At 37.2% G+C, this 26407-nt stretch overlaps 1 protein-coding gene across 2 annotated transcripts in view; it reads right to left on the minus strand.

Annotated features, from left to right (window-relative positions):
• The window catches only part of cul3b (cullin 3b), a 76861-nt gene that overhangs the window by 8486 nt on the left and 41968 nt on the right, over positions 1-26407 (minus strand). Inside the window, exons 4-12 of one of the 2 annotated variants that reach the window (XM_052018557.1) lie at positions 24692-24852; positions 20658-20772; positions 20250-20478; positions 14932-15077; positions 13310-13486; positions 10444-10614; positions 6834-6941; positions 6264-6388; positions 4724-4824 (exon numbers count right to left, since the gene is read on the minus strand). In XM_052018557.1, coding sequence (XP_051874517.1) covers positions 4724-4824; positions 6264-6388; positions 6834-6941; positions 10444-10614; positions 13310-13486; positions 14932-15077; positions 20250-20478; positions 20658-20772; positions 24692-24852 — 1333 coding nt within the window. The remainder of the gene's footprint in view (positions 1-4723; positions 4825-6263; positions 6389-6833; positions 6942-10443; positions 10615-13309; positions 13487-14931; positions 15078-20249; positions 20479-20657; positions 20773-24691; positions 24853-26407) is intronic. The other variant, XM_052018556.1, reaches the window with a different exon arrangement.

Raw genomic sequence — 26407 nt, forward strand, 5'->3', positions numbered from 1 at the left:
GCAGACACAGCACAGGTGCTCAGCAAAGCAGTTAACTAGTCTGCACTTGTATCAGTGGGGTAGAAGTGGCCACATCGAGAGCACTGAACGTTTCAAATTTCTACCATCCTTTACATCTTGAAGCATTTCCCCAAATACACTCCTGAAAGACCTGGTTCTAATTTTCAGAGAGATGCCTTATGTTAGCCTCCACAGCTAGCAAAAATAGTTTCTTGCCATCTACTCTAAAAATACTCCTTAATTTCATGAACGTTTGGATGATCTACTAATTCCTCAGGAAAACTTGTAAAGACATTTTTTTTTAAACAATACGTGTAAAGACAGATCTTTGGCAAATGGATTTTGATGTAGGCAAACTCAAGGGCATCAAGTTGGACTTAAAACAGAAGACAGTAATTTGTACTCTTAATAAAATCCCCACATTTTATTAAATCTGTCATGTTCCTTCCAAGATCAAAACATTCTTGGCATGTTGTGGTGCCAGAAAGGTTTGCAATATAGAACGGGCTGTCAATTAGCTTTTTTGAAAGTTTACTTGTGCATGGTGATTTATTGATGGATACAGATCTTTCCCTGCTCTCCACTACCCCTATTCCTCAAGTTTTTGGACCTTTACAGCTCCTAGCTTTTTATTACTTAAAAAAAACTTTTATCTTTCAGGTCCATCATGGTACTCTTGCATTGCTAGAGATTTTCCTTATTATTAACAAATGTCTTTGCAAGTTACCATTTTATTTAAACTTAATTAGAATGCCACCTACTTTGTATGACTGACAAAGTTGATTACGTTGTTTTTTTATCTTATTAGGCAACTTTTAAGTATGCCAAATTGTCACATCTTCAACACATCCCTGTGGAACACCACTAGTCATATCGTACCTATTTGCGTACTTGCTCAATATCCCTGCCCTCAGTCTCAGAAATTGTCACTCAGCCAATTTTGCAGCCAACTTAAAAATTTCAGAGATTTCATAGAGTTACACAGCATGGAAACAGGCCCTTTAGCCTAGCTCATCCTTGCCAACCAAGATACCCTCCTAAGCTAATCACCACTAATAGAAGATTGCCTGCAATTGGCCCATATCCCTCTTAACCTTTCCCATCTGTAAACCTGCCCAAATGTTTTTTTTAAAAAACACTGTAATTGTACCTAGCACGAGCACCTCCTGTGGCAGCTTGTTCCATATACCCACCAACCTCTGAAAAACTTGCCCCTCAGATCCACAGGGCCTGATGGGATATACCCCAGGTTATTGAGAGAGGCAAGAGATGAGATTGCTGGGGTCTTGACCAGCAATCTCATGACTTTGTGTCCTCTCTAGTCACAGACTAAGGTCCTGAAGGACTAGTAAGTAAACCAATGTTGTTCCTTTGTTCCAGAAGGGAAATAGGGATAATCCTGAAAATCGTTGAGTCTCACACCAGTGGTAGGCCAGCTATTGGAGAGGATTCTTAGGGATAGGATTTATAAACATTTGGAAGAGCATGGCCTGATTAGGGACAGTCAGCATGTCTTTGTGCAGGGCAGATTATGGCTTACTAATTTGACTGAGTTTTGCGAGGAGGTGACAAAGGTGATTAATGAAGGTAGAGTAGCAGATATTGTCTACATGGATTTTAGTAAGGCATTCGACAAGGCCCCTCATGGTAGGCTCATCTACAAGATTAAGATGCATGGGTTTCATGGTGACTTGGCTGTTTGGATTCAGAACTGGCTTGCTTATAGAAGATGGGGTAGTGGTCAATGGGTCTGGCTGGAGGTCTGTGACTAAATGTTCCACAGGGATCAATACTGGGACCTCTGCTGTTTGAGATATATTAATAAAATGACTGGGATGAAAATATGGATGGGTTAGATACAATCAGGTGTGTGGGACTTGAGGATCATGGAAAAAGTCAATTATCTTGAGAAATTTATTGCAATAATTTGACAAGTCTAGATTAGGATGCCTGCTCATGCTGTGGAGGATTGAGAGTCATCTGAACCAGATCAAATGAAATCATGGAGGGCTGCATGTCTGCACTAACCTTCTTCAGTATTGTTAAGTGCCACGCTAACAGATACCTCCTGACATTGGGACACTGACACTGGGATTAACATCAGATACCAAAGTCTTAAATTTGAAGCTATAGGTGAAAATTTTGTTAAAAGGAACTGGCTGTTTGGGATCTTCTATTCACTGAAGATTGTTTCCTGGATGGCAGAGCCTGATATGCAACAAAGTGTGACCATTTCTCTTCACCTTGTGACAAGTTTGGTCTCAATCAACAAGACACTGAAAGCAATGGACCAGCCTGCATCAAGTAAACCTTATGCACAGCTGCTTAATGATCAAAGTCTACCTTCAGATGGTGGATAGGTTCACCTGACTCAGCAGACATTGCCAAAGCTGGGATGGCATTTGACAATGTATGTGCAAATTGTGAATGTACGGAGTTATCATACAACAAACACAGTCTGCAAGGCTTATTTTCAACAGTAGATGCAGGAAGGATGCTCCTGATGATCTGGAGAGTCCAGTACCAGTCAAAGGATGTGGCAAGCCATTAAAGACTGAGATGAGGAGAAATTTCTTCTCTCAGAGAATGGTGGACCTGTAGAATTCCCTACCACCAAAAGCAGTTGAAGCCAATCAGAAAATATATTCAAGGGAAAGTTAGGTATTCTTCCTCAGGGATCAATGGATTGGGGAGAAAGCTGGAACACCAGACTGGATATGGATGATCAGCAGGATCGAAGGGCTGAAGGGCTACCCCTGCTCTTAGATTTTCTTTGTCTACTCTTAATTATAAATTCCTGGTGACACATGTTAGGTTATCTGGTCTTTAATTCCTTAATTCTCTCTATCACCTTTGTTAAACTGAGAGATGACATACAGAATTTTCCACTGTAAAGGAACTGTTTTTTTAATTAGGAATCATGAAAGATTATGGTTCGTGCGTCTGCAATGTATTCACCTACTTCCTTCAAAACTTTTAAACAGAAATGATTCCAGTCCATAGATGTTTTATGCATTACTGCCAATTTCTTCGTGGCTGTTATTCCTGTTATATTAATTAGGATGAGTGTCCACTCCTGATTCAGTGTTATTTCCTTGGGATACTATACTATTCCTCTACTGGAAATTCTAACAAGTAAACATTCAACAAGCTATTTTCCTTCCTTCCCCCCCCCCCCCCCCCCCCCCCCACCCACGACTTAAAATACCATCAATATGCAGTTTTCATTGAGTCCACATTGATCCTGAGCATTCATTTTCCTAACATAACTATGATGCATTTTATTTTGCTATCCCACGTAAGTTTCTTCTCAAAGTGCCTCATTTTTGTGGCTTTTACTCCAAATTTTATGACTATCATTAGGATCTGCTTTACTTTTTGTCAATATATTTTGTACTTTAGTTCTTTGTTGCCTTTAACTTACCCATTGTTTTTGCTTTGGCACATGCTTCCAAGAAGTAAAACAAAACTGACTCATCGCAAACTTTGAACATCCCTCCTGATTTGGTATCATTTACCAATTACACTCATAACTGTGTGGCCACATTCTGCTCTAACTCCATCTACAAGTTTGCAGGTGATACCACGTTGTAGGCCTATCTCAAACAGCGATGAGTCAGAGTACAGGAAGGAGATAGAGAGCTTAGTGGAATGGTGTCATGACAACAACCTTTCCCTCAATGTCAACAAAAGAGCTGGTCATTGACTTCAGGAAAGTGGGCGGTGTACATGCACCTGTCCACATCAATGGTGCAGAAGTCGAAAGGGTTGAGAGCTTCAAGTTCCTGGGAGTGAACATCACCAACAGCCTGTCCTGGTCAAATCATGTAGAAGCCATGTGCAAGAAAGCTCACCAGCACCTCTACTTCCTCGGCAGGCTAAAGAAATTTGGTTTGTCCCCTTTGACTCTCACCAACTTTTACAGATGCACCATAGAAAGCATCCTATCTGGATGTATCACAGCTTGGTACGGCAACTGCTCTGCCCAGGACCGCGAGAAACTGCAGAGCGTTGTGGACACAGCCCAGCACATCACAGACACCAGCCTCCCCTCCTTGGACTCCATCTTTACCTCTTGTTGTCTTGGTGAAGCAGCCAGCATAATCAAAGACCTCACCCACCCGGGACATTCTCCCTTCTCTCTTCTTCCATCGGGTAGAAGATACAGGAGCCTGAAGACACGTACCACCAGACTTAAGGACAGTTTCTACCCCACTGTGATAAAACTATTGAACAACTCCCTTATACAATGAGATAGACTATGACCTCATGATCTACCTTGTTGTGACCTTGCACCTTATTGCACTGCACTTTCTCTGTAGCTGTGACACTTTACTCTGTACTGTTACAGTTTTTACCTGTACTACCTCAATGCACTCTGTACTAACTCAATGTAACTGCACTATGTAATGAATTGACCTGTACAATCGGTTTGTAAGACAAGCTTTTCATTGTACCTCGGTACAAGCGACAATAACAAACCAATACCAATATTCACATTTCAAGTTGGCTTGCTATTCATTAATAAAACTAATACGGGCTACCCCTTGTGGGTTCTGGTGTGATTTAAATTAAATTTATATGGGGTTTACTATACAGTTTTCATAGTTTATTCTTAATAAAATGAATCAAATGATTGAATTCCAAATACTCAAATAAGTATCTTCAAAGATCAAAGTCCCTGGCAATATTCGCAACCTTGCTTCCAATATTCTTAAAGTACTTGCCTTTTTCACAGGTCCATAGAAAGTAGCATTTAGATCCGCTGAACCCATGTGATGCTGGAGTGTGAGCTGTCGACCACTGTGCTTTGCCAAATAGAATCTATGATGAAAACAAAAATATTCAGCACTTTCAAAAGCCCGTGAAGCTGCCAGTGGAAATGAATAAAGGCAAAAGATTTTAAAACACTTCTGCATGGTTATATTCAAGAATTAAAACACTGCAGAAGTCACTAAAGATTTAGTCTATTCTTGGCTAACTTTGGCCACATAGGCATTGCACTGTCCTATGACTATTAAAATAACACTTGCTTAACAATGCAGGTTTTCTCACTTTCCATCTTGTTATGATGGCCTGCAAACACTTCTTTGAAAGATTGTGATTTTTGACCTAAAATGAAGGCTCTTCATCAATCCAAAATGTTAATATATCAGGTGTGCCGAGAAGTGAAATCAGGTCATTGGCAGATGACTGAGAAAAATGACAGTAAATTTGTGGAGAGCATGCTTAGCACTAAGTGCGAAAGGAATATTAAGTTCTGCACTTCTATCAGTACATTTCGACAGATGAACTAAAATGATTTTAACTCCTAATTTTATGAAAATTCTTTTAACCTTAACCTCTATTTGAATCAGAAAGTACTCTGTTACTGGAAAATGTTCTTCTGGTCATTTCCACCATCATATTTATCATTACCACAAAATTATACTGGAGTAATGACATATAATATTGTAAATCAGAATCAACTAATTTTATAAATAGAATTAAAAGAGATTACACAAAATAGATTAGGCCATAATTTTTTGTTACAAAAGACAAGTTAAATTTTGTAATTCTACATTCTAAGCATGGTAATAATAGTAAAAACAAAGATTTTTCCATGATCAGGCAACCACTTGGTTTACCCAACTATTAATTTTTACGTTGGGATTTATAACCATAAAATCTCATGTTATTGCAATATTAAAAGCGCAACAAAGCCATCATGCATTTGAACAGTAAAATGCTCTCTTTAAGAGTATTTAAAAGTTTAGTTTTGGTCACCACATTAAAAGATGTGGAGGCTTTGGAGAGGGTACAAAAGAGGTTAACCAGGGTGTGACCTGGTTTAGAGAGTATTATCTATATGGAGAGGTTACACAAACTTGGATTGCTTTCTCTGGAGCAGTGAAGGCTGAGGGGCAACCTGACAGAAGTATCTAAAATTATGAGAGCCATAGTGTAGACAGTCAGAGGTTTTTTCCCTCCAGGGTAGAAATATCAAATACTTGAGGGCACAGCTTTAAAGTGAGGGGGGTAAAGTCTAAAGGAGACTTACGAGGCAAGTTTTCTTTTCTTTTTACAGAGAGAGAGCTGGAATGCACTGCCAAGGGCAGTGTTGGAAGAGGATACAATGAGGCATTTGGACAGACACATGAATAGGAAGGGAATAGAGGGATATGGACCTTGTGCCAGCAGATGGGTTTAGTTGGCATAGATATCGTGGATCGAAGGGCCTGTTGCTGCGCTGAACTGTACTATGCCCTATGACAAAGCTTTACCTTCTAAAGACTTCAAATGCATGTCGTGGTGCTGGGGGGATGTTACATTTTGGTGTAGCAGACTGTGTTGGCCAATAACCTGTAGTCAGAACTCTTACTGTCAAGTCAACACCTCCTAGAGAAACCTGAAGAATAAAAGGATCAAGAGGACAGCACATTCTTACATGTTTCTGCAGTTATATGTGCAAAATATAATTTTGTATATTAATAATAAATATATTCAGCAACAAAATGAATATGTAAAATACAAGCCTTAAAGCTACTCTATACATCATTACAGAATTTAAGCTTTTAGGGCAAGCTTTAATACAAAAATCATGATTAATGATAATTATATTTTTAAAAAGAATGCAGTGATAGATACTAGTGGAGAAAGGTAGTCAAAGATTACAGAATTCAAAAAACCTGCACTTCTAATTATATAATCTCTATCATGACAAAATTAAAGGGTATAAGCAGCTGATAGGTAACAAACCCAAAAGATTGTACCAAATTTGAAACTTTTAAATTAATTAGAACTGCCCACGTTCCCCTAACTTCACTCAGCACTTAACTAAAACACCTCCTCACCCCTGTAGTTTGTAAATGCTGTCGGAATTCATCCATTGTTGTATTTGAGATACTCATGTCTCTGAACATTCCCTCCAGTTTGGATGTGAACTGGCAGCCACACTCCGTCTGAAGAAAAAAGATATTTAAAATACGTTTTCAATACAAATTTCATGAAAAGAAATCAACTCTTTGTTGCTTTCAAAGGAAAAAAAAGCTTTACTAATTGAATGATATGCAACTTTGAATATCCTAACATTTAAATTAATCAGAATTATGTGGAAACTAATGCAAAAAAAAATTCACATGACTTTAGAGAAGCAGACATCTAAATAATCATGAAGATGCCATTTTAAGATTTAAAAAAAAAGCTTTGAGAACTGGAAGTCACATTTTGAAAGCTGTTGGTTAAGCATATCTTAATAGTTAAATTATTTATGTTCAGTTCTTAAGGGTATCAATGCATTGGAAGAAGTCGAAAGTTTTACTGGACTAATATCTGGAATGGGCAAACTGTCCATCAAGGAAAGGTTCTATTTGCTAGAGTTTAAAAGAGAAAGGATATTGTACATTTCAATCAAGTCCCAAAGGGCTTCAGAGTGGATGTGGAGAGGATGTTTGTACTCATGGAGAGATCTAGAATGAGAGCCACTGTTTAAAAATAAGGGTTAGCCCATTTAATATAGAGATAATGCAATTTTTTTTCTCCCAAAAGGTTTTGAGTTTTGGAAAACACTTCCTAAAAAAAAAGGCAGTGGAAACAGAATTTTTGATTACATTTTTTAGGCAGAGGCAAATAGATGCTTGAAAAGAAAGGGGGTGAAAGTTTACAAAGGGAGACTGAAATGAAGAGTTTAACTTGCAATCAGATCAACCATGATCTTACTGAATGGCATAGCAGGATGGATGGTCCAAGTGGCCTACTCCTGCTGCTAATTTGTATGTTTGCACACAATGATCAATCAAATGAAGAACACTGGGTCCAGTTAAAAATGGTAGAAAAGATGTGGAAATGAGTATAATCTATCAAGCACTGTTATTCATTAATATTATTAACATGGGTATTTAACTATGGACAAAAAAAAAGTCTTTAAAACATTTTAAAGTTAGAAAAAGTCTTATGACAAAGTAGCGATATTTCATGCACTGGAATTTTTGCAGTAAAACAGACTGTACTTAAATTAGCAGAAACTGGAAATGAATTAACTTCACACAATAAGGTTGTTGACTGTCCAAACAATTTAAAGTTCATAACAGAGTGTCCCTATTTCATCCCACTGCAAGAAATTTTATGCAAAAAATATACTGCTGGAAGAACTCGAGCAGCACCTGTAGAGGCAAAGGGATGGTTGATGTTACCGATCGAGACCCTGCAACAAGAATGAGTACGTAGAGGAAAGATAGACAGTATATAGACATGAGAGGGAGGGATGAGACAGAGGCTGGTAGGTAGAACCAGATGGGGGGAAATGATTGGCAGATGAAGCCAGGTGGGGAGGGAGGAGAGGAAGAATTGAGTAATGGGGGAAACACAAGAAAAAATATAGGCAAATGGAGCCGGGTGGAAGAGGGGAGGGAGAAGGGTAGAGACCGAGATTGGTAGGTGATAGGTGGAACCAGATAAGGGAAAAATGATGGGCAGACGGAACCAATTGAACCAGGTGGGGAAAGGGGATGATAAAAGTTAAACGACGGAGAAAACACCTAGATAGATAGGTATGTGGGTGATGGGCAAAGGGAACCAGGTTCAAGAGGGTGATGAGTTTAGGTAACGTTGGGGAGGGGCAGGGGAATTATGGAAAAGGTGAACAAAGGAAAGGGCTGACTCATGGAGTGGGAAAGGAACCCACGAGGAGTGGATTACCTGAAATTGGAAAATTCAACGTTCATGCCATTGGTTTGTTTGCTACCCAAGCAGAATAGGAGTGAGATGCTGTTTGCATGTGGCCTCACTGCAGCAGCGGAGAAGGCAGAGGACAGACAGGTTGGTATGGCAATGGGAAGGGGAGCTGAAATGACATGCAACCAGAAGCTTAAGATAGCTGTTGCAGACAGAGAGCAGGTGCTCTGCAAATTGGTTGCCTCATCTATGCTTGGTCTTGAGAATGTAAAGGAGGCCACATCGCAAATACAACAGACAATGTTGGAGGAGGTGCACGCAAATCTCTATTTCACCTGGATGAGCTGTTTAGGTCCCTGGATGGTGGTGAAGGATAAGTGTTGTACCTTCTATGGTCACAGGGGGTAGTGCCAAGGGACTGGGTGGGAAGAAATGAATGGAGAAGAGGGGAAGATGTGGATCATGGCGGGATCCTGTGGAGGCAGCTGAAGTGGCTAAGGATCATGTGCAAGATACAGAGGTTAATGGGGTAAAAGGCAAGGACCAGAGGAACTCCTCAGCTCTGTTCTGTCTGGGGAGAGAGGGCATAAGAGCACATGTACAGGAAGTGGACAAAATGCATGTGAGGTCACCATCAACTACAGCAAGGGGGAATTTCTGAAGGGGGAGGAACTTTCATAACTTCTAAAGTGGAAAGCATCATCCTGAGAGGAGATGTGGTGGAGACTGAGAAACTGAGGGAAGGGATTGGCATCCTTACAGGAAGGATGGGAGGATATGGGGTTCAGGTAGTTGTAGGAGTCCGTAGGTTTATGGTAGATATTGATGGATAGTTTAGTCTCCCAAAATAGAGACAGAGATTCAGAAAGAGAAAAGGAAGTGTCAGAAATAGTCCAGTTGATTTTGAGGACAGGGTGGAAGTTGCTGGTCAAGTGAAAATATTTAAAGAGTTCTACACGTGCAGGAAGCAGCACCAATGCAGCTGTTATTCAAATTTTACATTTTGCAAATTCAATCTGAAAAATTGTAAAACTTGCATAATCAAACAAAACTGACAGCTGTAAAGCAGATTTCCATAAGCTCTTTTTTCAGTACGTTTTTTCAGCTTTAATTCACACAGCTTTCACTGTATTTTGTTACTTAAGATAACCTGCACAACTTCAGAGGACAATGTTTTTCCCATTAAGTAGTTGATTTGCTGTATAATTTTTGCATGCATTAATTTTTTTGTTCCCTCTCACAATGTATTTTCTAAATACTGCACATAAAACTTAGGAGATCTTTAGCGAGTAGAGAAGGTATTTTTGTCAATTCATTTTAGAGAGTGTAAGCTGGCTTGGCCAACATTCATTGCCCATCCTTAATTGTTGAAGATATTCCCTACAGTATTGTTGGCTAGGGAATTCCAGGATTTAGATCAATGAAGGGACAGTGATAAATTTTCCATTCAGGGTGGTATGCAACTTGGAGGAACCCACAGATGGTGGCCTTCACATGCACCATTGTCCTTGCCTTTCACAATCGCAGAGATTACAGATTTGGGAGTTGCTGTCATTATTAATGAACAAATGTCATTTGATACTTTTCATCATTTTACTGCTGACTGAGGGTAGATTGATTGGATGATAGTTAGTCAAAATGGATTTCAGAGACACAAGAGAACGCAGATGCTGTAATCTGGAGCAAGAAAAATACTTCATTTTCAGACAGACCTAATGTTTCTTGTGGCAAGAACATAATTAATACAATGTAGTCACAGTTTATGTTATATTAGATAGTTTAATACTTCACCTTAAGTTTTGAGATCATGTTTTTCTCGGAGTCATCAGATACACTTTTGTTAGTGAGGAGCCTTCTGGCTAAATGTTGCTTATAGTATCGTTCAAACACATCCTTCTCCTGCATGAATCGGAACAGAACCATAGCCTTGTCCAAGATAGTCTCCACTTCTTGTTCTGTCAACTTAAACAAAAAGGGACATTTGTGAATCTTGTCTGTTTAACAGGCATGCATTAAATATTCTAAAAACATTTATGAATTCTGTGTCAACACAAAGCATTTAATTATTTCAAATAATTGCCCTTTAAATACAGATCTGCAAGGTTGTTCGCATTTCAACAATTAAAATCAGAGCTCTTAATTTGCCTCCTTAGAGTTAGCAGTTCAATTGAGTTTTAATATGAAATCCATTGTTTGAACAAGTTGCAAGTGGAATTTCTGATTTTAGTTGCATTATGCTGGGTAATAGAATGTGGATGTAGATTCGCTGCAAAATTTCCACTGGACATAACTGAAATGCAGATAGAAGCGAACAAAATAATGGTACAGATCGCAGAGTTTTCATCTTTGAACTCCCAACACTGAAGTATCTTCCTTAATGGTGGCTCAAAAATCCATTTATAGAAAGCAATTTCTATCCAAAAAACTTGCCACATTCCGAGTTGAAAAGAGAATTTGTGCCAACTGTCAGTTCAGTGAGTATTCATCTCTACACTCAGTAGCATGGGCAACCTATGGTGAAATGAGCTCAGTACTGGTTCTCTCCACTAGTGGTCCACAGTGAAAGCTTGAGCTTGATCACTTTCTCTTGCAGCAACTACTTTGCATTTAATTTCTAGTGTCCAAATTCAGTCAATTAGATGAGCACAAGATATATCTTTGTGGCTTCAACTGACAATTGGATATTGGCATTATGCTCCAAAGGAAATAAGTAGTTAATTGGTCAATTAAAAATCAAGCACATAAAACAGATTAATAACAGTTCAATTAGTGGCAATGACACTAATTTGAAACTGAAAATGACATTACTTCATAAGACCATGTCTATAATTGCACTAAATGAAGTTTTTCAGAAACTCAACAGTAACTTCATTAAGCAAAACCAATGCAATATCAGGTGCAAACTGTACTCCTAGCTGAAACTTCAAAGCATTTTGATAGTCTAAAGAGATTTCAACTGGGCACATGTGCTCATACAGCAAGAAACAAAATTAGACAGTTAACTGGAAAACTACCGAAGATTTGATAGTTGCAAAAATACAAAATACAAATCTGCCAATTGTATTACCAAAATATCAGGAATCCAAGGACAGCATTCCACTAATAGAGAGTCAGAGTAGACAGCTGGTATCTTTCTTCACCACCACCACCCCCCCTCCCCATTTAAGATTTAAGATGAGAGGGGAGGAAGTTCAAAGGAGATATGTCGGGCAAGTTTTTTTTATATACAAAAAAAGATAGTGGCCAGGGGCAGTGATGGAGCCAGATACAATAGAGGTGTTTAAGAGGCTCTTAGATGTATGCATGAATATGCAGAGAATAGAGGGATAAGGACCAAATGCAGGCAGAAGAGACTAGACAGATTAGGCATCATTAATCTAATTAGTTCGGCACAACAGAGTGGGCCAAAGGGCCTGTCCCTGTGCTGTACTGTTCTATGTTGTATAGGAAAGTATACAAAAATGAAGGAGTAATTGAGAATTAAGAATATCATGTTATCAAAAATAAATTGCAGCAGTAAAAACTGAAGTATAGAACTTGATTAAGTTTGGCAGGGTCACAGAAGCTCTTGCTCATGCAAAAATGGAGCTCCTCCAACCCCCCCAAGGGGAACAGGAACAATGGAATGAACAGCCTGAAATGGCTCAGCAAAATGTTTACTGGCAAATGCAACTGTCAAAAAAATTAAAATGTAATCTTGACAGTGTGATTAAAAAGTTTGAGGGAAACTTCAGTTCAAAAGTTTGAGGGAAACTTCAGTTCAAAAGTTTGAAAACTGAAATTGTCCACACTGTGACATTTGCTTTCAAACAACACACAGAAGTCAAAATTAAGAAAGAAAAATAGCATGTTAATTTATCCAGTTTCCAAGCACAGATATCCTATATTTTAAGCTTACTGCAACTCAGTTATTGGTTGTGAAAAACATATGCACTCAATAAAATTAATTACTTTTGGCAAAGCTATTTGAAGTTTGAAGACTGACATCATATCCGAAGTGTTTTGTATATCCCCCATTCATGTGGTGAGGCAGAATTGAAGATCTCATAAGAATCATACATCCAATGTTTAAAAACTTGCATTGTTGATATTACCAAGTGATACAGCACAGAAGTCTGCGATTTGGACCACTGTGACTTATGGTAGGTTTTCCATTATCAAGATTTACTTATATCCCCCTGACATTGATCCTGTCCTCAGTTTACTCCACTCCAAAGACTCTTTCATCAATACAGCTTCAAAGAATTAAGAGCTAATCAAAACACTACCCCAATCTTCTCTGTATCTATGCAAAATGGGCCTCTTCAAGTATCTGCCCAAATTTTTTTGGCTATTAAATATAATTCTATCATGCGTTCAAATAGTGCATTGTGGATGCTATTAGCTATATAAAATAAATTAACAAAAAATGAGATAAGAGATTTTTAATGCATCTTCTCAGTTACTAAACCCTAATGACTATCAAAACGACACGATTCTGAACATTTATTAAAATACCTTGACCTTTGCTGCTCCAATAGAAGATAACCCTATCCCATCTGGTCTCCCTATGTAAATACATTAGTTTTTCAGCCACTGCAATCTGTGCACATTCATTCCAGGTTGATGTGCTCCTGAAAAACACATTAAATGAAAATGACAAGGGAGAAATACTTACACCTTTTACTCCTTTTTTAAGTTTGTCATCAATAAATAGTGACAAATATTCTGGGGACCTGGAGTTGAGGTTAAGAAAGTATTCAAAGTCACCAGCAATGGTCTGTTTAAAAAGACGATCATTGTTGAATGAATCTTGAAGGAAACGATCAAATCTGCCCTTGAGATCCAAAAGACCCTGTTCAAGTAAAGATAAAAAGTATACATAATCTGCAGGACAATTCTGCACATCTCAATTTGAATTAGCCTCTAATTTTTAGAACCAATGATAAACCTTGGTTTGTCTTAACTAATTAGTTGTAAATTACATTTTCCCAAAAATGACCAGTATATTCAAGCATAGACCAAGACGTATCACAGTCATTCATTATATTGAGCACTAAATTTAACTATTACAGCTCCTGTATGATTCGTATCCTTACAGCAAAAATTATACACCTGTGGAAGCCCGACCTCCAATAATGTTATTGAGTTAATGGAATTTGCACATAAGCAACACTCCTTTTATATGAATACACCTCCATGAGTTCACCCCTCAATTTTCTCTTTTGTCCTCTGTGCACCTATAATTGTACCTGATCAGCGCACATATTACTCTTGCAAATACTTCTGTACTTTTCACCTTATATGGGATATCAGAACTCCACTCAGTATAGTTTAGGCAAGATTTCAAATAATTTTAATATAACTTCCTTGAATAGAATTCTTCAATTTTACTCCTCCAGAAATGAATCCTAATACATTGTCAGCAGTTATTTCCGGTTTTGTTAATCTGTTTGGCTATAACTTGTGAATCAAAGATCCAAGTATGTCTTTGCCACATTTACACCCTTATTTTCCCATAAATATGGCATCATTTCTATCCAAAAGCACCACTTTACATTCAGCTACAAGGAAATTCATTTGCAAATCCACATCCTCCTGAAAGTTTGTTAATGTTTCCTTCAATCTTGTCTGTTCAACAGTATTAACTGCACCTTTAGCCACTGAGCTACAAAATGTAACTGTAAAAAAGTGTCTTGATTTGTATAAGTACACAATCTAGGAGAGCAGCCACTAAGACTCTTCTTTAACCAGAAAAATCCAACTGTTTTTAGAACTTGGATGATCTCTGATCTGCCACCATTACAGTCTGAAAGACTGGGCCTTAACCCATTGTCCAAATGCCAATTCCTGGATTTCAAAGCAGATTATGAACTTCTGGAAAACGGTCCCAGAAACTACTTCCCCATTTTTTTTTGACAGGGAAAGAAAAAGAGGGGTCAGATTAGGCTAAGTGTACGAAAGAGAGAATAGTTTACACCAAAAATACTTCTCATCCCACCCTAATTCAGAATAATATGCTCACTTAAGTAATTCATGTTTAAATAGGTCCAATTTATTTTCAGGATAAATGCATTTTCAAGGTAACATCTATGTTGTAATTTAGAATGCTCCCCAAAACATTTTTACATTACTCTCATATCCAAAAATCGAAAACACATGAATAAATCTGTATAGATTGATGAACAAACCGTTGAAAGCAGATTTGAAAAATCTATTTACTTGAGCATTTTAAATCAAGATTACCAGCTGTTTCTTCCTGATGCTTTCAGCAATTATGACAAAACGTCAAATTCTTACCTGGATATAGTCCACTGGGTTCTTGCCTTCTCCTTCTTCGGACACTAGTGCTTTGCCCTGTTCTCTCAAGTAGGAACTCATACACTCACACATAGTTTTCAATCCATTTGGCACACGACTGAAAAGCTTGTACATACAAGCTAGATCTGAAACAGGATAAACTACTTTTTGTACTAGATTCATCATGCACTTCAAAGTATTTCTACAACATAACAGTTACATTTTGAAATGGACAGCGACATTTTGGCATTAAACTATAAAGTCAACAACACAAAATACTTCAGTTGAACACATTGCCATAACTTGCAATTATGGTTACTTCAACCCAGTTGTTGTGAATAATCCCAAGAATTGCCGCACAGTGAAATTTCTCAACCAATAACATTAGACAGCACTCAGTAAATTGTTCTTCAACTTGCTATTATTAAAATAGCTTCAGGTAAATACTTAGCTTAAGTGGTCCATATTTGCTATCTACAAAGTACTTGTCACAAAACAGCAAGTACAGAAATACCAGTGCTGTTCTGAACAATTTAAACTGCACTAATTCATCCACGATTGTTTTGTTTCTTGATAGTCCTTGAAAATAGGTTAAAGGAATGTCATCAGCTCTTCCTATGTTCAGTTAAGATTGGCAGATATAACATAGCAACTTTTGCAAAATGATGGCTACATACAAGAAAGGTTATGTTGAACCTTCAGCGATCCACAACAATATACTTCAATAACCCACCTGGTCAAAGATGCTAATGATGCCAAATGAGAAAGTAGCTCATTCAACAAAGAATGCAGAAATTACAAAGTGATTACAAAGAATAATGGAAGATGCAATTTTAAATGGGTAATGTAAAAAACTAAAAGGAACAAGTTTATTAGACAACTCTTTTACTCTGAAAGATTGATCTACCAGTTTTAGACTACATGCTTTAGACAATGTCCAACTGGTAGAGAGCAGCAATAAAGAAAGTTTACGGAACAGTGAGGCTAATCAAGAGAACGCATGGCAGAAGCCAAGCTCAAATTATATCATGCTCCTGTCAGACCATCACTGGCCATCAAGTGATCGTTCCTTCCACTATTGGTGCACAAAGGATACAGCATGGACCATTTACAAAAAATGCACAGCAGTTACTTACCCTTGCTACCCTGACAGCAGCCCCCAAACCCATGACTACTATTACCAAGAAAGATAAGGGCAGCAGGCTCATGGGAACACCATCACCATTTGCAGATTTCCATCCACGGCAGACAATCCTGACCTCAAAATATTTCACCAGTTCTTTATGGTCACTGGGTCTAAATCCTGGAACTCTCTATCCAACAGGACTGCAGCTATTCAAGAATGTATTTTACTGCACCTTCTCAAGTGCAATTAAGGATGGGCAATTAATGCTGGCCTTCCTAGTGATGTACAGATTCAGAAAATGGATTTAAAAAAATTAAAGCTATTTCAGATAGACATAATTCAACTTTAAATTGAGAAGCAAAATTCTATAGAAGCTTGGGTGTCGGATAGATGCTCATAAACATACTTATACTTTAATCACCTTTTGGAGTCCAGTACTTTAATCAGTATGTGTGTAGACTACTTCATACAGATACACACTGGGGTGAGGACGAGGAGTACTGTTTCTCATCTTGGACATTGGTTTAAATCCTGCTCATATGATGTGAAGAAAAGGGATGCGCTCACTATACAGTTTTTCTTGTGGAATCTTATGCAGTTCCTCATGGGAATGAGCAAAAATGCTACTAATATCCTAAATACACTCAAGGGTCAGGTATGGCCATTATGTCACAGTAGCAAGCCAGGGGTGCTTTGCTAAAAGTTTGGTGAATGCATTTCAATGAAACAGTAAAGAAACTCAGTTTGTGACTTAGGCATACACATTGCTAATTCTTTGCATCTAAAATGAGAAAGTATTCTGTTGATCAGTTGGCAATGTTGCTCATTTTGGTCAGCACAAAACAAAAAATCAAGTTTGTTTTTTCTTGCACTACAAGGCTCAATTGCATACAAACAAAAAATGGCAAAGAAAACGTTCATGTTAAACAACATCTGTGCACATCAATAGGAATTTTAGAAGCGTGTTTAAGGTTGCACACCAAGTCTGGGTCACATCTGTAAATTAGCTCTGGTTTACTGTTTCCAACTTTCCCCCGATGTTTAGAACATGTGACAGTGCCAAGTCATTCATTATTTGGAACTTAATTTACGAGTTGCACAGAACCCAAAAGTTCAGGGAACATAGAACATTACAGCACAGTACAGGCCCTTCGGCCCACAATGTTGTGCCGACGTTTTACCCTGCTCGAAGATCTATCTAACCCTTCCCTCCCACATAGAGAAATGGGGGGGGGGGGGGCTATCATTTGTGTCTATCTAAGAGTCTCTTAAATGTCCCCAATGAATCTGCCCCCACCTCCTCTGCTAGCAGTGCGTTCCATGCACCCATCACTCTGTGTTTTAAAAAAAATACCCCTGACAACCCCCTTATATCTTCCTCCAATCACTTTAAAATTATGCCTCCTCGTGTTAGCCATTGTCACCCAGGAAAAAAGTCTCTGACTGTCCACTCGATCTATGCCTCTTATCATCTTGTACACCTCTATCAAGTCACCTCTCATCCTCCTCTCCAAAGAGAAAAGCCCAAGCTCACTCAAACTATCCTCATAAGACATGCTCTCCAATCCAGGCAGCATCCTGGTAAATCTCCTCTGCACCCTCTCTAAAGCTTCCACATCCTTCCTATAATGAGACCAGAATGGAACACAAAGCTCCAAGTGTGGTCTGACCAAAGTTTTATAGAGCTGCAACATCACCTCGTGGCTCTTGAACTCAATACCCCAACTAATGAAGGCCAACACTCCATATGCCTTCTTAAAAACCCTATTAACCTGCATCACAACCTTGAGGGAACTATGGATGTGGACCCCAAGATCCCTCTGTTCCTCCACACAGCTAAGAGTCCTGCCATTAACCTTGTATTCCGCCTTTAAATTTGATCTCCTGAAGTGTATCACTCCACACTTTTCCAGGTTGAACTCCATCTGCCACTTCTCAGCCCAGCTCTGCATTCTATCGATATCCTGTTGTAATCTATAGCAACCTTCTACACTATCCAGAACACCACCAACCTTTGTATCATCAGCAAACTTACTAACCCACCCTTCCACATTGTCATTCATAAAAATCACAAAGAGCAGGGGACCCAGAACAGATCCCTGTGGAACACCACTGGTCACCGACCTCCAGGCAGAATACGCTCCATCTACCACCACACTCTGTCTTCTATGAGCGAGCCAATTCTGAATCCACACAGCCAAGTTTCCCTGGATCCCAACAAGGACTAATTGCACCCTTTGACTCACTCTATATTAATTGTTTTTTTTAAAGAAAAATAACTTCTTACTATTATTAGACATGTTTCATTGTCTTCATGCTGTTACAAAAGCATACTTTGTGGCTTCTACACATAGGAGACCAATAATCAATGTTATAAGTTATATTTTGCCTCATAACTATAAATTTATTACATTGAAAACAGCTTAAATCTTTAGTATGAGAATTATAGTTTTCATCAAAAACAAAGAAAATTCTATATATTTAACTGGTAACAGCTTCTAAAACAGATTATACTGGTTAGGGACTCAAAACTGTGACAAAACTAACAATGTTGTTATTTAAAAACATATATCGCCCATTTAAGATTTTTTGGTTTCCAACCTTTATCTCTAAATCCTTTTTTGATATTGATTCTAAAATTCGTTCATGTATATGGCAGAATAAAAACCCAAGGTTAAGTAAGAAATATTTACAGAAATTAAAAAAGGATGGCGGTATGGCTTTGCCTAACTTTAGATTTTACTATTGGGCAATTAATATTCGATATTTAATTTTTTGGACACAAGATTTAGATGTAATTCAATGTTCACGATGTCAAGTGTATCTCGAGTGTGAGTCAGTACAAGGGTTTTCATTGGCTTCTATTTTAGGGGTCTCGCTCCCTTTTGCACTTACTAAATTGAATAAACAAATGATTAATCCAATAACTAAACATATAATATGAATATGGTTTCAATTTCGTAAATTTTTTGGATTGAATAAATTTATCTTATCAAGTCCTATTCTATTCAATTTTTTCTTTCAACCATCTAGAATTGATCTAGCTTTTCTTATGGAAAATGAAGGGAATGACATGTTTTCGTGATCTGTTCGTTGATAACTGTTTCTTGTCCTTTGAACAGTTGCCTAATAAATACAATTTGCCTGGATCACATTTTTTTAAAAAAGATATTTACAGATTCGAAACTTTTTAAATGTTACTCTACCTACTTTTCCGATACCACATCAAATTGAAATTACAGAAAAAATTTTAGGTTTTAACGCTTATCAGAAGGGTTTGATAGCAATAATTTATGATCTGATTATTAAAGTACATTTAGGGATATCTGATAAAATTAATAACGAATGGGAAAGAGAACTTCAGATACTTTTACCTATAGAGACATGGAAGAAAATTCTCCAATTAGTTAATACCTCTTCAATGTGTGCGAGACACTCTTTGATACAGTTTAAGGTGGTTCATGTTAAATAATTTCAAGTTTATAAACCAGAGATCATAGGCACTGAATGTTTCCAAGCAGCCAATTTAAACCAGGCTGAATAGAACTGCAATGTTCAGTTCCCTGTGCCAACCACAACTTCTCATGAGATCCTAGTGACAATTCAAGCTGCTAAATGCTTTTTTTTAAAAATACAATTCCACCAGAGAACTCCACTGGGTGTAAAGAATTTCCTAGATCTGCTGGCAGTTCAGTACTATATACAGTGCAATTCTAGCGGGGCACTCTACTAGGAGTACAGAATTGGCAGTTCAATATTGTTATACACAGTTCAGTACCATTTTGCTTTTGCAAAGATATAGGCAATATATAGGCAAAATAGTCATTTTCGTTAAATTTATGCTAAGTAAACATCTTGCTGCTGTTTTTTCTCCATTTTCAGACTGGAAACAAAATCACACATTCCCTTTTGTTCCTTCAAATAAAGAACTACAGTTTGGGACATTCACAAAATTGGAAAGCATTGCACCCAAGTTAGCCTTAAATCCAAATTGACAACAAAATGAATTGCACATTGAATTAAAATAAGAAATATCACTGTACATTATCTCCAAGTTCAGATAACAGTAACCACAAACAAGTTAATCTAAATGCAGTAAAGCCTGATGTATATACAGCAAATAGGCACAGTCACCAAAAATGAAATCTAACTGTAGGTATTTGATGTAGTTTAAAAGCAAAGAGCTTATTACCTTCTGTTTTTCCGTTTTTTAACATATGGACTAGGCCTGAGTTTTCCATTTCCACTATAGTCTTCATGTGCTTAGAAATTAATTCCCTCTCCACCACCTTCACAATTGGTTCTTCTGTAGATTTATCAAGACAGTGCATAACCCGCTCAATTTCTTCATTAATCCGTGCTTCCACTTTCTTAATGTACACAGATGCACTATTTTCTGCTAAGAACTTCTGGCTTTCCATCTGTGTAAACAGAAACATTTGGTCATTTTACCGACTACCAACCAAGTCTAAAAATTATAAACTATAAATTTAAATTGCATTATAAACTATAGATTTAAACAATTATGCATTGCTTTATTGAAAGAAGAACCCCAATTAAAAATATTTAACTTTAGAAAACATAGAAAAAATTTTGATACCTGGAAGAATTCAGCAGACATTTCTAAAAATGGAGCCTCAAAATCTTCCTCATATACCGAACGACCCTCTAGGCCAAGAATCATTAACATTTGGCAAGCATTTCGAATTGCACCTCTGACAGAAACAAGACAAAAAAAACAAAATATACTTTCATAAACAAATCAGATAGCTCTTTTTCAAGGAAGAGGAAAATCTAATCAGACCAGCAAACGATATTATGTCTATTAAAACTGATTAGACTGAAGAATATCAGGTAAATGATACCTCAAGAATTACTTCTATTTGTATTACGGCTTCATGACTTTCTAATATCTTAAAGCACTTTATAGCGAATCAAGTGCAGTCACACTGTTGCACTGTAAAAAAAATTGCAGCAGCTAATTTACATACAGGAAGCTCACATTCACATCACTGCAATAATGACTTCACATACACACACATATATTATATATACATAAATATATACGTGTATTTGTAATTTATATATATTTATATTTTATAAATAATTTATATAATATAAAGTAATTTTTGGATTGAGAATTAGTTTAATTTGGCATAGTAGTTGGCACAGACACCATGGGCTGAAGGGCCTGTTCCTGTGCTGTACCATTCTATGATTGTTGAATATAGGAAAAGTACTGGCCAAGCAATAAAAGGAATAAATCACCAGCTCTTCTTTGAAATCGTGCCACTGGATTTTTTTTTTACATCCACCTGATAGTAGGCAGGTGTCTAGTTTAATTTGATCCTGAAAGACCATGCAACATACTGCAGAAGAACATCAGCACAAACTTTGCTCCTCAAGTCTTTGCAGTCAAGAACATAGAATAGTATAGCATAGAACAGGCCCTTCGGCCCACAATGTTGTGCCGACATAGCTAATCCCTCCTACCTAAAGAATCCCTCCATTTTCCTCTCATTCATGTGCCAAATTCATTGATATCACAAGGAATAACATTTTGTATGGAAAAGCATGCAAGTTGATCAACAGCTTGCGACCGATCAACTTTCAATTTCACCCTCTGACAAAAAATGCGCTAGAACTTCTATAGACTGTCAACATTGTACAGGTCAATAGCTAGCATCAATGAATAGGATACCATTTCTATCATATACTCCGATAATTTAATCATAACCGTGCTGCAAGATGCACAATAATGAATAAATCAGTGTGGAATTATGTGCTATGGATTATCAGGCGAGTTACATCCATTAGGAGTTATGGGAAAAGCAACCAGTTAATTCAAATGAGAAACAGTCTTGAATCTAGGGCAAAGATTGCTGCCTGAATACACACAGTTGTCTGCAGGGAGAGCCATGTCTCAATACATTGAGAAAAGGAGAATGTTGTGGGTATCTGGATTCCCAAAGGGAATATACAGCTGTTCTTGTCAGTAGAAATGTGCTCCCATTGAAAATATGTAATTCTACGGAGCCATTCACCCACATCCAAAATATTGAAGTTGAAACTGAGCACAAAGATAACAGCAGATGGCTAAGTACAAAGGGTATAAAGCCTCAATGTACTTCGAGTTCAGTGAGATCCTTCCAAGAGATTCTACTGTGAGATTCTCCCACAGGTCTCCTCCTGAACTTCTGCTTGTGCTAAATAAAGATATTTTACAGATATAGCTCTTGTCTCTCAGAGGCAAGTCAAGTCACAACAGATCTGATTCTGTACCAACATAGCTTTAAAGAGGCCATGGTGAATTTCAAGGGTCAGATTTGGCTAAGGAATGGCAGAACTGCATGGATGTGCCACAGCAAAAGTGTGGATATCTCCTCCTACTTTACACGTCATGATGTCCTGAATCTCCTGACTGGTGTTCAGAGGTTTTGGCAATTACACTTTGGCACCTGACTCTTCATGGAGTTTATTGAGAAACAAAAATACCTTCTGAAATGATTTAAATGCAAGGAAATTGCAATAGCGATGAACAACTGCAAAAAAAATTAGGGTAATTTATAACTGATGTAAACTGTTAATTAATAAACTGTGTTTTGGGTTTTATTTTGAAACATTTGAGTGTTTAAAGTATTGTTAATATTTTCAAATTTAAAACATTCAACAATTTTTAGTAGTTTGAATACTTCCAACTGTGAAGTTTTCCCCCTGGTATTTATGGTGGGGCTTATGATGGGATTTGCATTGGGCCTGGCATCACTAATGTAGATCAGGATGATTAAGCAATCAAGACAAGGTAAGCAAATGACAAGCACGAATGATTCACTGCTGCCAAGAGCAGAAGTTTGTTCCATCTACATATTAACAAGACCAAAAGCACAGTCTTCCATGCAGGTTGCAAACTCCATTCCTTAGCCCCCAACTGAAGGATTGTCCCCTGCAATAAGCTGAAATTAACTAGTATGCTCAGAAGATTGACATTATATTTGACAGAGGTGTGCTTCAATCCATATATTCATGACATCATTTTGTGTTTTTTTTTGTTCTAAAAATGTTCTTTGTAAAATTTGTGATTTTTTTCTTGTGAATATTGTTTATCTGATGCCATGTGCCTGTGATGCTGCTACAATTAAGTTTATTTCATTGCACCTGTGCACATGACAATAAAGTCTAATTTGACTTCAATAAGACCACCTTTTTCCACAACCAAAACATTACCTGACCCAGCCCAAGCTCATTGGTTAAAAAAAAACTCAGTGCTTTTGTTACATGTAGAATTGATTGTTTTCATGTACTCCTGGTCACCCTTTCGATTGTAAACTTGGCCATTCACAACTGAGCTACATATTCTAACTTATATCAAATCAAGTGCACTCATCACTCCCTGTGTTTGTTGATCTGCATTAGTTCTCAGTTAATTCTTGAATTCTCATGTTCCTATCAGTTTATGGCCAGGTCCCTCCCACATTCAACCTCTTCCATTTTGACAACCTTCGGTTTCTATGCTCATTTAATTCTGGTTTCTTGCTTCCCCAAAGTGTTCTATTATGGGAAACAGTGCTTTCAGATGTCAAAGTCCAAAGTCTAGAATTCCTTTGCTCAAGTGTGCTGCCTCTCCTTTAAAATGCTCTTTCAGAATGCACCTCTGACCAAGTTTTTTTTTTGATCACCTACCTGAATATTTCTTTATATGGCTTGGAGCTAAATTTTGTTTGATTATGCTTTTTGATGTCTTATCACATATTCAACTACTTTATCAGAATCTGCAATTATGACAACCTGCTTTCATTTCATACAGTTGAAAGATAAACATGGATTCAATTTCCATATTTTTCAAAAATTCTTCTACTATAACCCGATCTCAGACTTAACATTCCAGAGAAAGAGCCAGGGTAACACATCTCTCCTGATTGATCACCTCCACATAGAGGTTTACGACACAGTCCTTATCCAAAGCTCCATCAATAAATTTCATTCAGTCACATCACACTATTCTTATCACATTATAGAAATGTTATTGAAAAGAATCAACTGGAAGCCATTTCATCAATACAAAATTAAATCAATGTCTTCACTTTTAAGATGTTACACCATAGCATAATTAATTTTCCAGCAGCCACAGTGTGGTTAAAGGCAGCACAGAACCAGGGCCCCAGGACAGTTAAAGCGAGTGTCCGAGCACAGCAAGTAGCACCTGGTGAGCCAAATGCCAAACCACTGGGATTTCTGAACAAATAGTGAATTATTGCAGTTTTAATGTACTTGATGTAATTTATGTTTAGCTATTCTAATAACTGGACTGGGATTCTTCATAAATAAGAACAATTTCTTGCATTCATCCAAAGGATAATTACTAGTTTCTATAGTAATAGCATAATCTTAAGATTAAACTATAAAGGTTAAATCTGCACAACTGTCAACATTGCTATACAAGTTGTAATGTGGTTTGGTTAACATATTATAAACAGGGTAATCTGACCTTGCATCGCACTAAAGTAAAATTATTTTAATAAAGTTAGGAAAGTAACTCAAGTTCGATAAAACAGAAGGCAATAGACTATTCAGCACAGCAAGTTTTCAAGAGCTGTGAACTGTTGTTACCAGATAATGAATTTTGCTTTAACATACCTGTCTACTACCTCTCCTTTTCTTTCACGTGCAATCATATCCAAGAGAGTTTGGCGTAGATGGTCTCTGATACAACCATAACGTACAACTTGATCTCTGAAAATGATCAACCCCAAGTTGTAAACATTCTCTACGTTATTCTGTTGTACGTACACACGATCCTGCAAAAGGAAGATAAGTGATAGTTATTTGAATAAATACTTTTTTAAACAAGCAAATTTATTGTGTTTTTTTGTAAGAGCAGCACGTTTTATTCCAGAATAAGCAGAAAGCATGTGTTCAGATTCACCCATTTCTTTGCAATGAACTTCAATGCCGTAAAATTGGGAGTGTGACCTTTACTGCCCAACACTTAACACAACCCAAAGAGTATAGAACTTTTGCTGCATATACCAAATACTGTATTACTAGCATTACATGGCCTTATTCAAGGTGAACTCAAAAGCATCAAGGAAAAGCTCAACTGTAAGGCAACAAGCCAGTAATAAAACACATGAATAAACAGAATGCTGTTTTCACAGTGAAATTTGACAATTACTTGTGCTCTTGTAACACAAAAAAAACAAGGACACAATTTGACTGGGCCCTGAGGGAGAAAACCATTTTCAAGTTAGTTACTGTTAAGTGGCAATTTTCTCTGTTCCAGGCTACTTAGATTTTAACATGTGCTGATTTGCAAATGCAGCTGGAAAAGGAATAAAGAAGAGAAATGAGAATGAGTGAGAAGACAAAGGATGATTTAACTTTGACAGACCAGTACAATTCTGGGAAAAATGAGTTTTCAATTTCAGATTTCAGTTGGCATACCTATTCACATTAAAGAATACCATATTTATAAATAGCAAAATAAACTTGTAAACATCCAGATTTGAGAATAGGTTACCCCATGCACATAGCTTGGCATAGTTTCAAAGTTACAAATGCCTACAGAAAGCAGCAGTTTCGATGTGAGCAGCTTAGATCAGTTGCAGGGCCATGCTAGGAGCACAAAAATGTTTGAGATTACAGACAATAAGCTTTATTTTGTTCATTTATATTCCAAAATACTTTCTCATGCAGTCTTGGTTTAGGCAAAGCCAAGAAAATGGTATTCAACATAATGATAAAAACATTAAATTAACAAAATTTTGTTGAACGATGCAAGAGAATTACTTGGTGGTTTTGCTAAACTCAGTAAAAGTTGAACACATCTGATTATAGATGCATTTGCTATTATTAGTCATTGAATTATTCAGTTTTTTTTATTTGCTAGTTTAGTTCAGGATATTATTCAAGTTTTATCCCTTAAAAAGAGAAAATTCAAGCCCCAGATATTGACTGCTAAAAGACAAGCACCAGAAAACATGAAATATGATTTAAAGTGATGACTGCTTTGGTTAATGAAGTAATGGAGAATTACAACGGGGGAAAAATGAGAAAACAAGAAGCATCAAGGAAGTACTTCTGTTTGTAGTCAATATTTACAATCCTGAAAAGAAAATGGATAACAACCTCGAGTCCAAACCAAAATTAAGAGATCAATAAAGTTTTGACATGGTGATAACCCAATAAAAAGTTGAAATTATTTCCTTTAGTAGGGATTCCAGAAGAGAAGTGGACTAGCATAAAAACAGAATAATAATTTTTTGGGATTCAAATCAGTATTCAAGTTTTGGAAAGGTTCATGTAAAATGTAAAATTATCCTGCTAAGAGACTTTGGATGTTCAGTCTATAGG

Source organism: Pristis pectinata, chromosome 6 (assembly GCF_009764475.1).
Source record: "Pristis pectinata isolate sPriPec2 chromosome 6, sPriPec2.1.pri, whole genome shotgun sequence".
Taxonomy (NCBI): Eukaryota; Metazoa; Chordata; class Chondrichthyes; order Rhinopristiformes; family Pristidae; genus Pristis; species Pristis pectinata.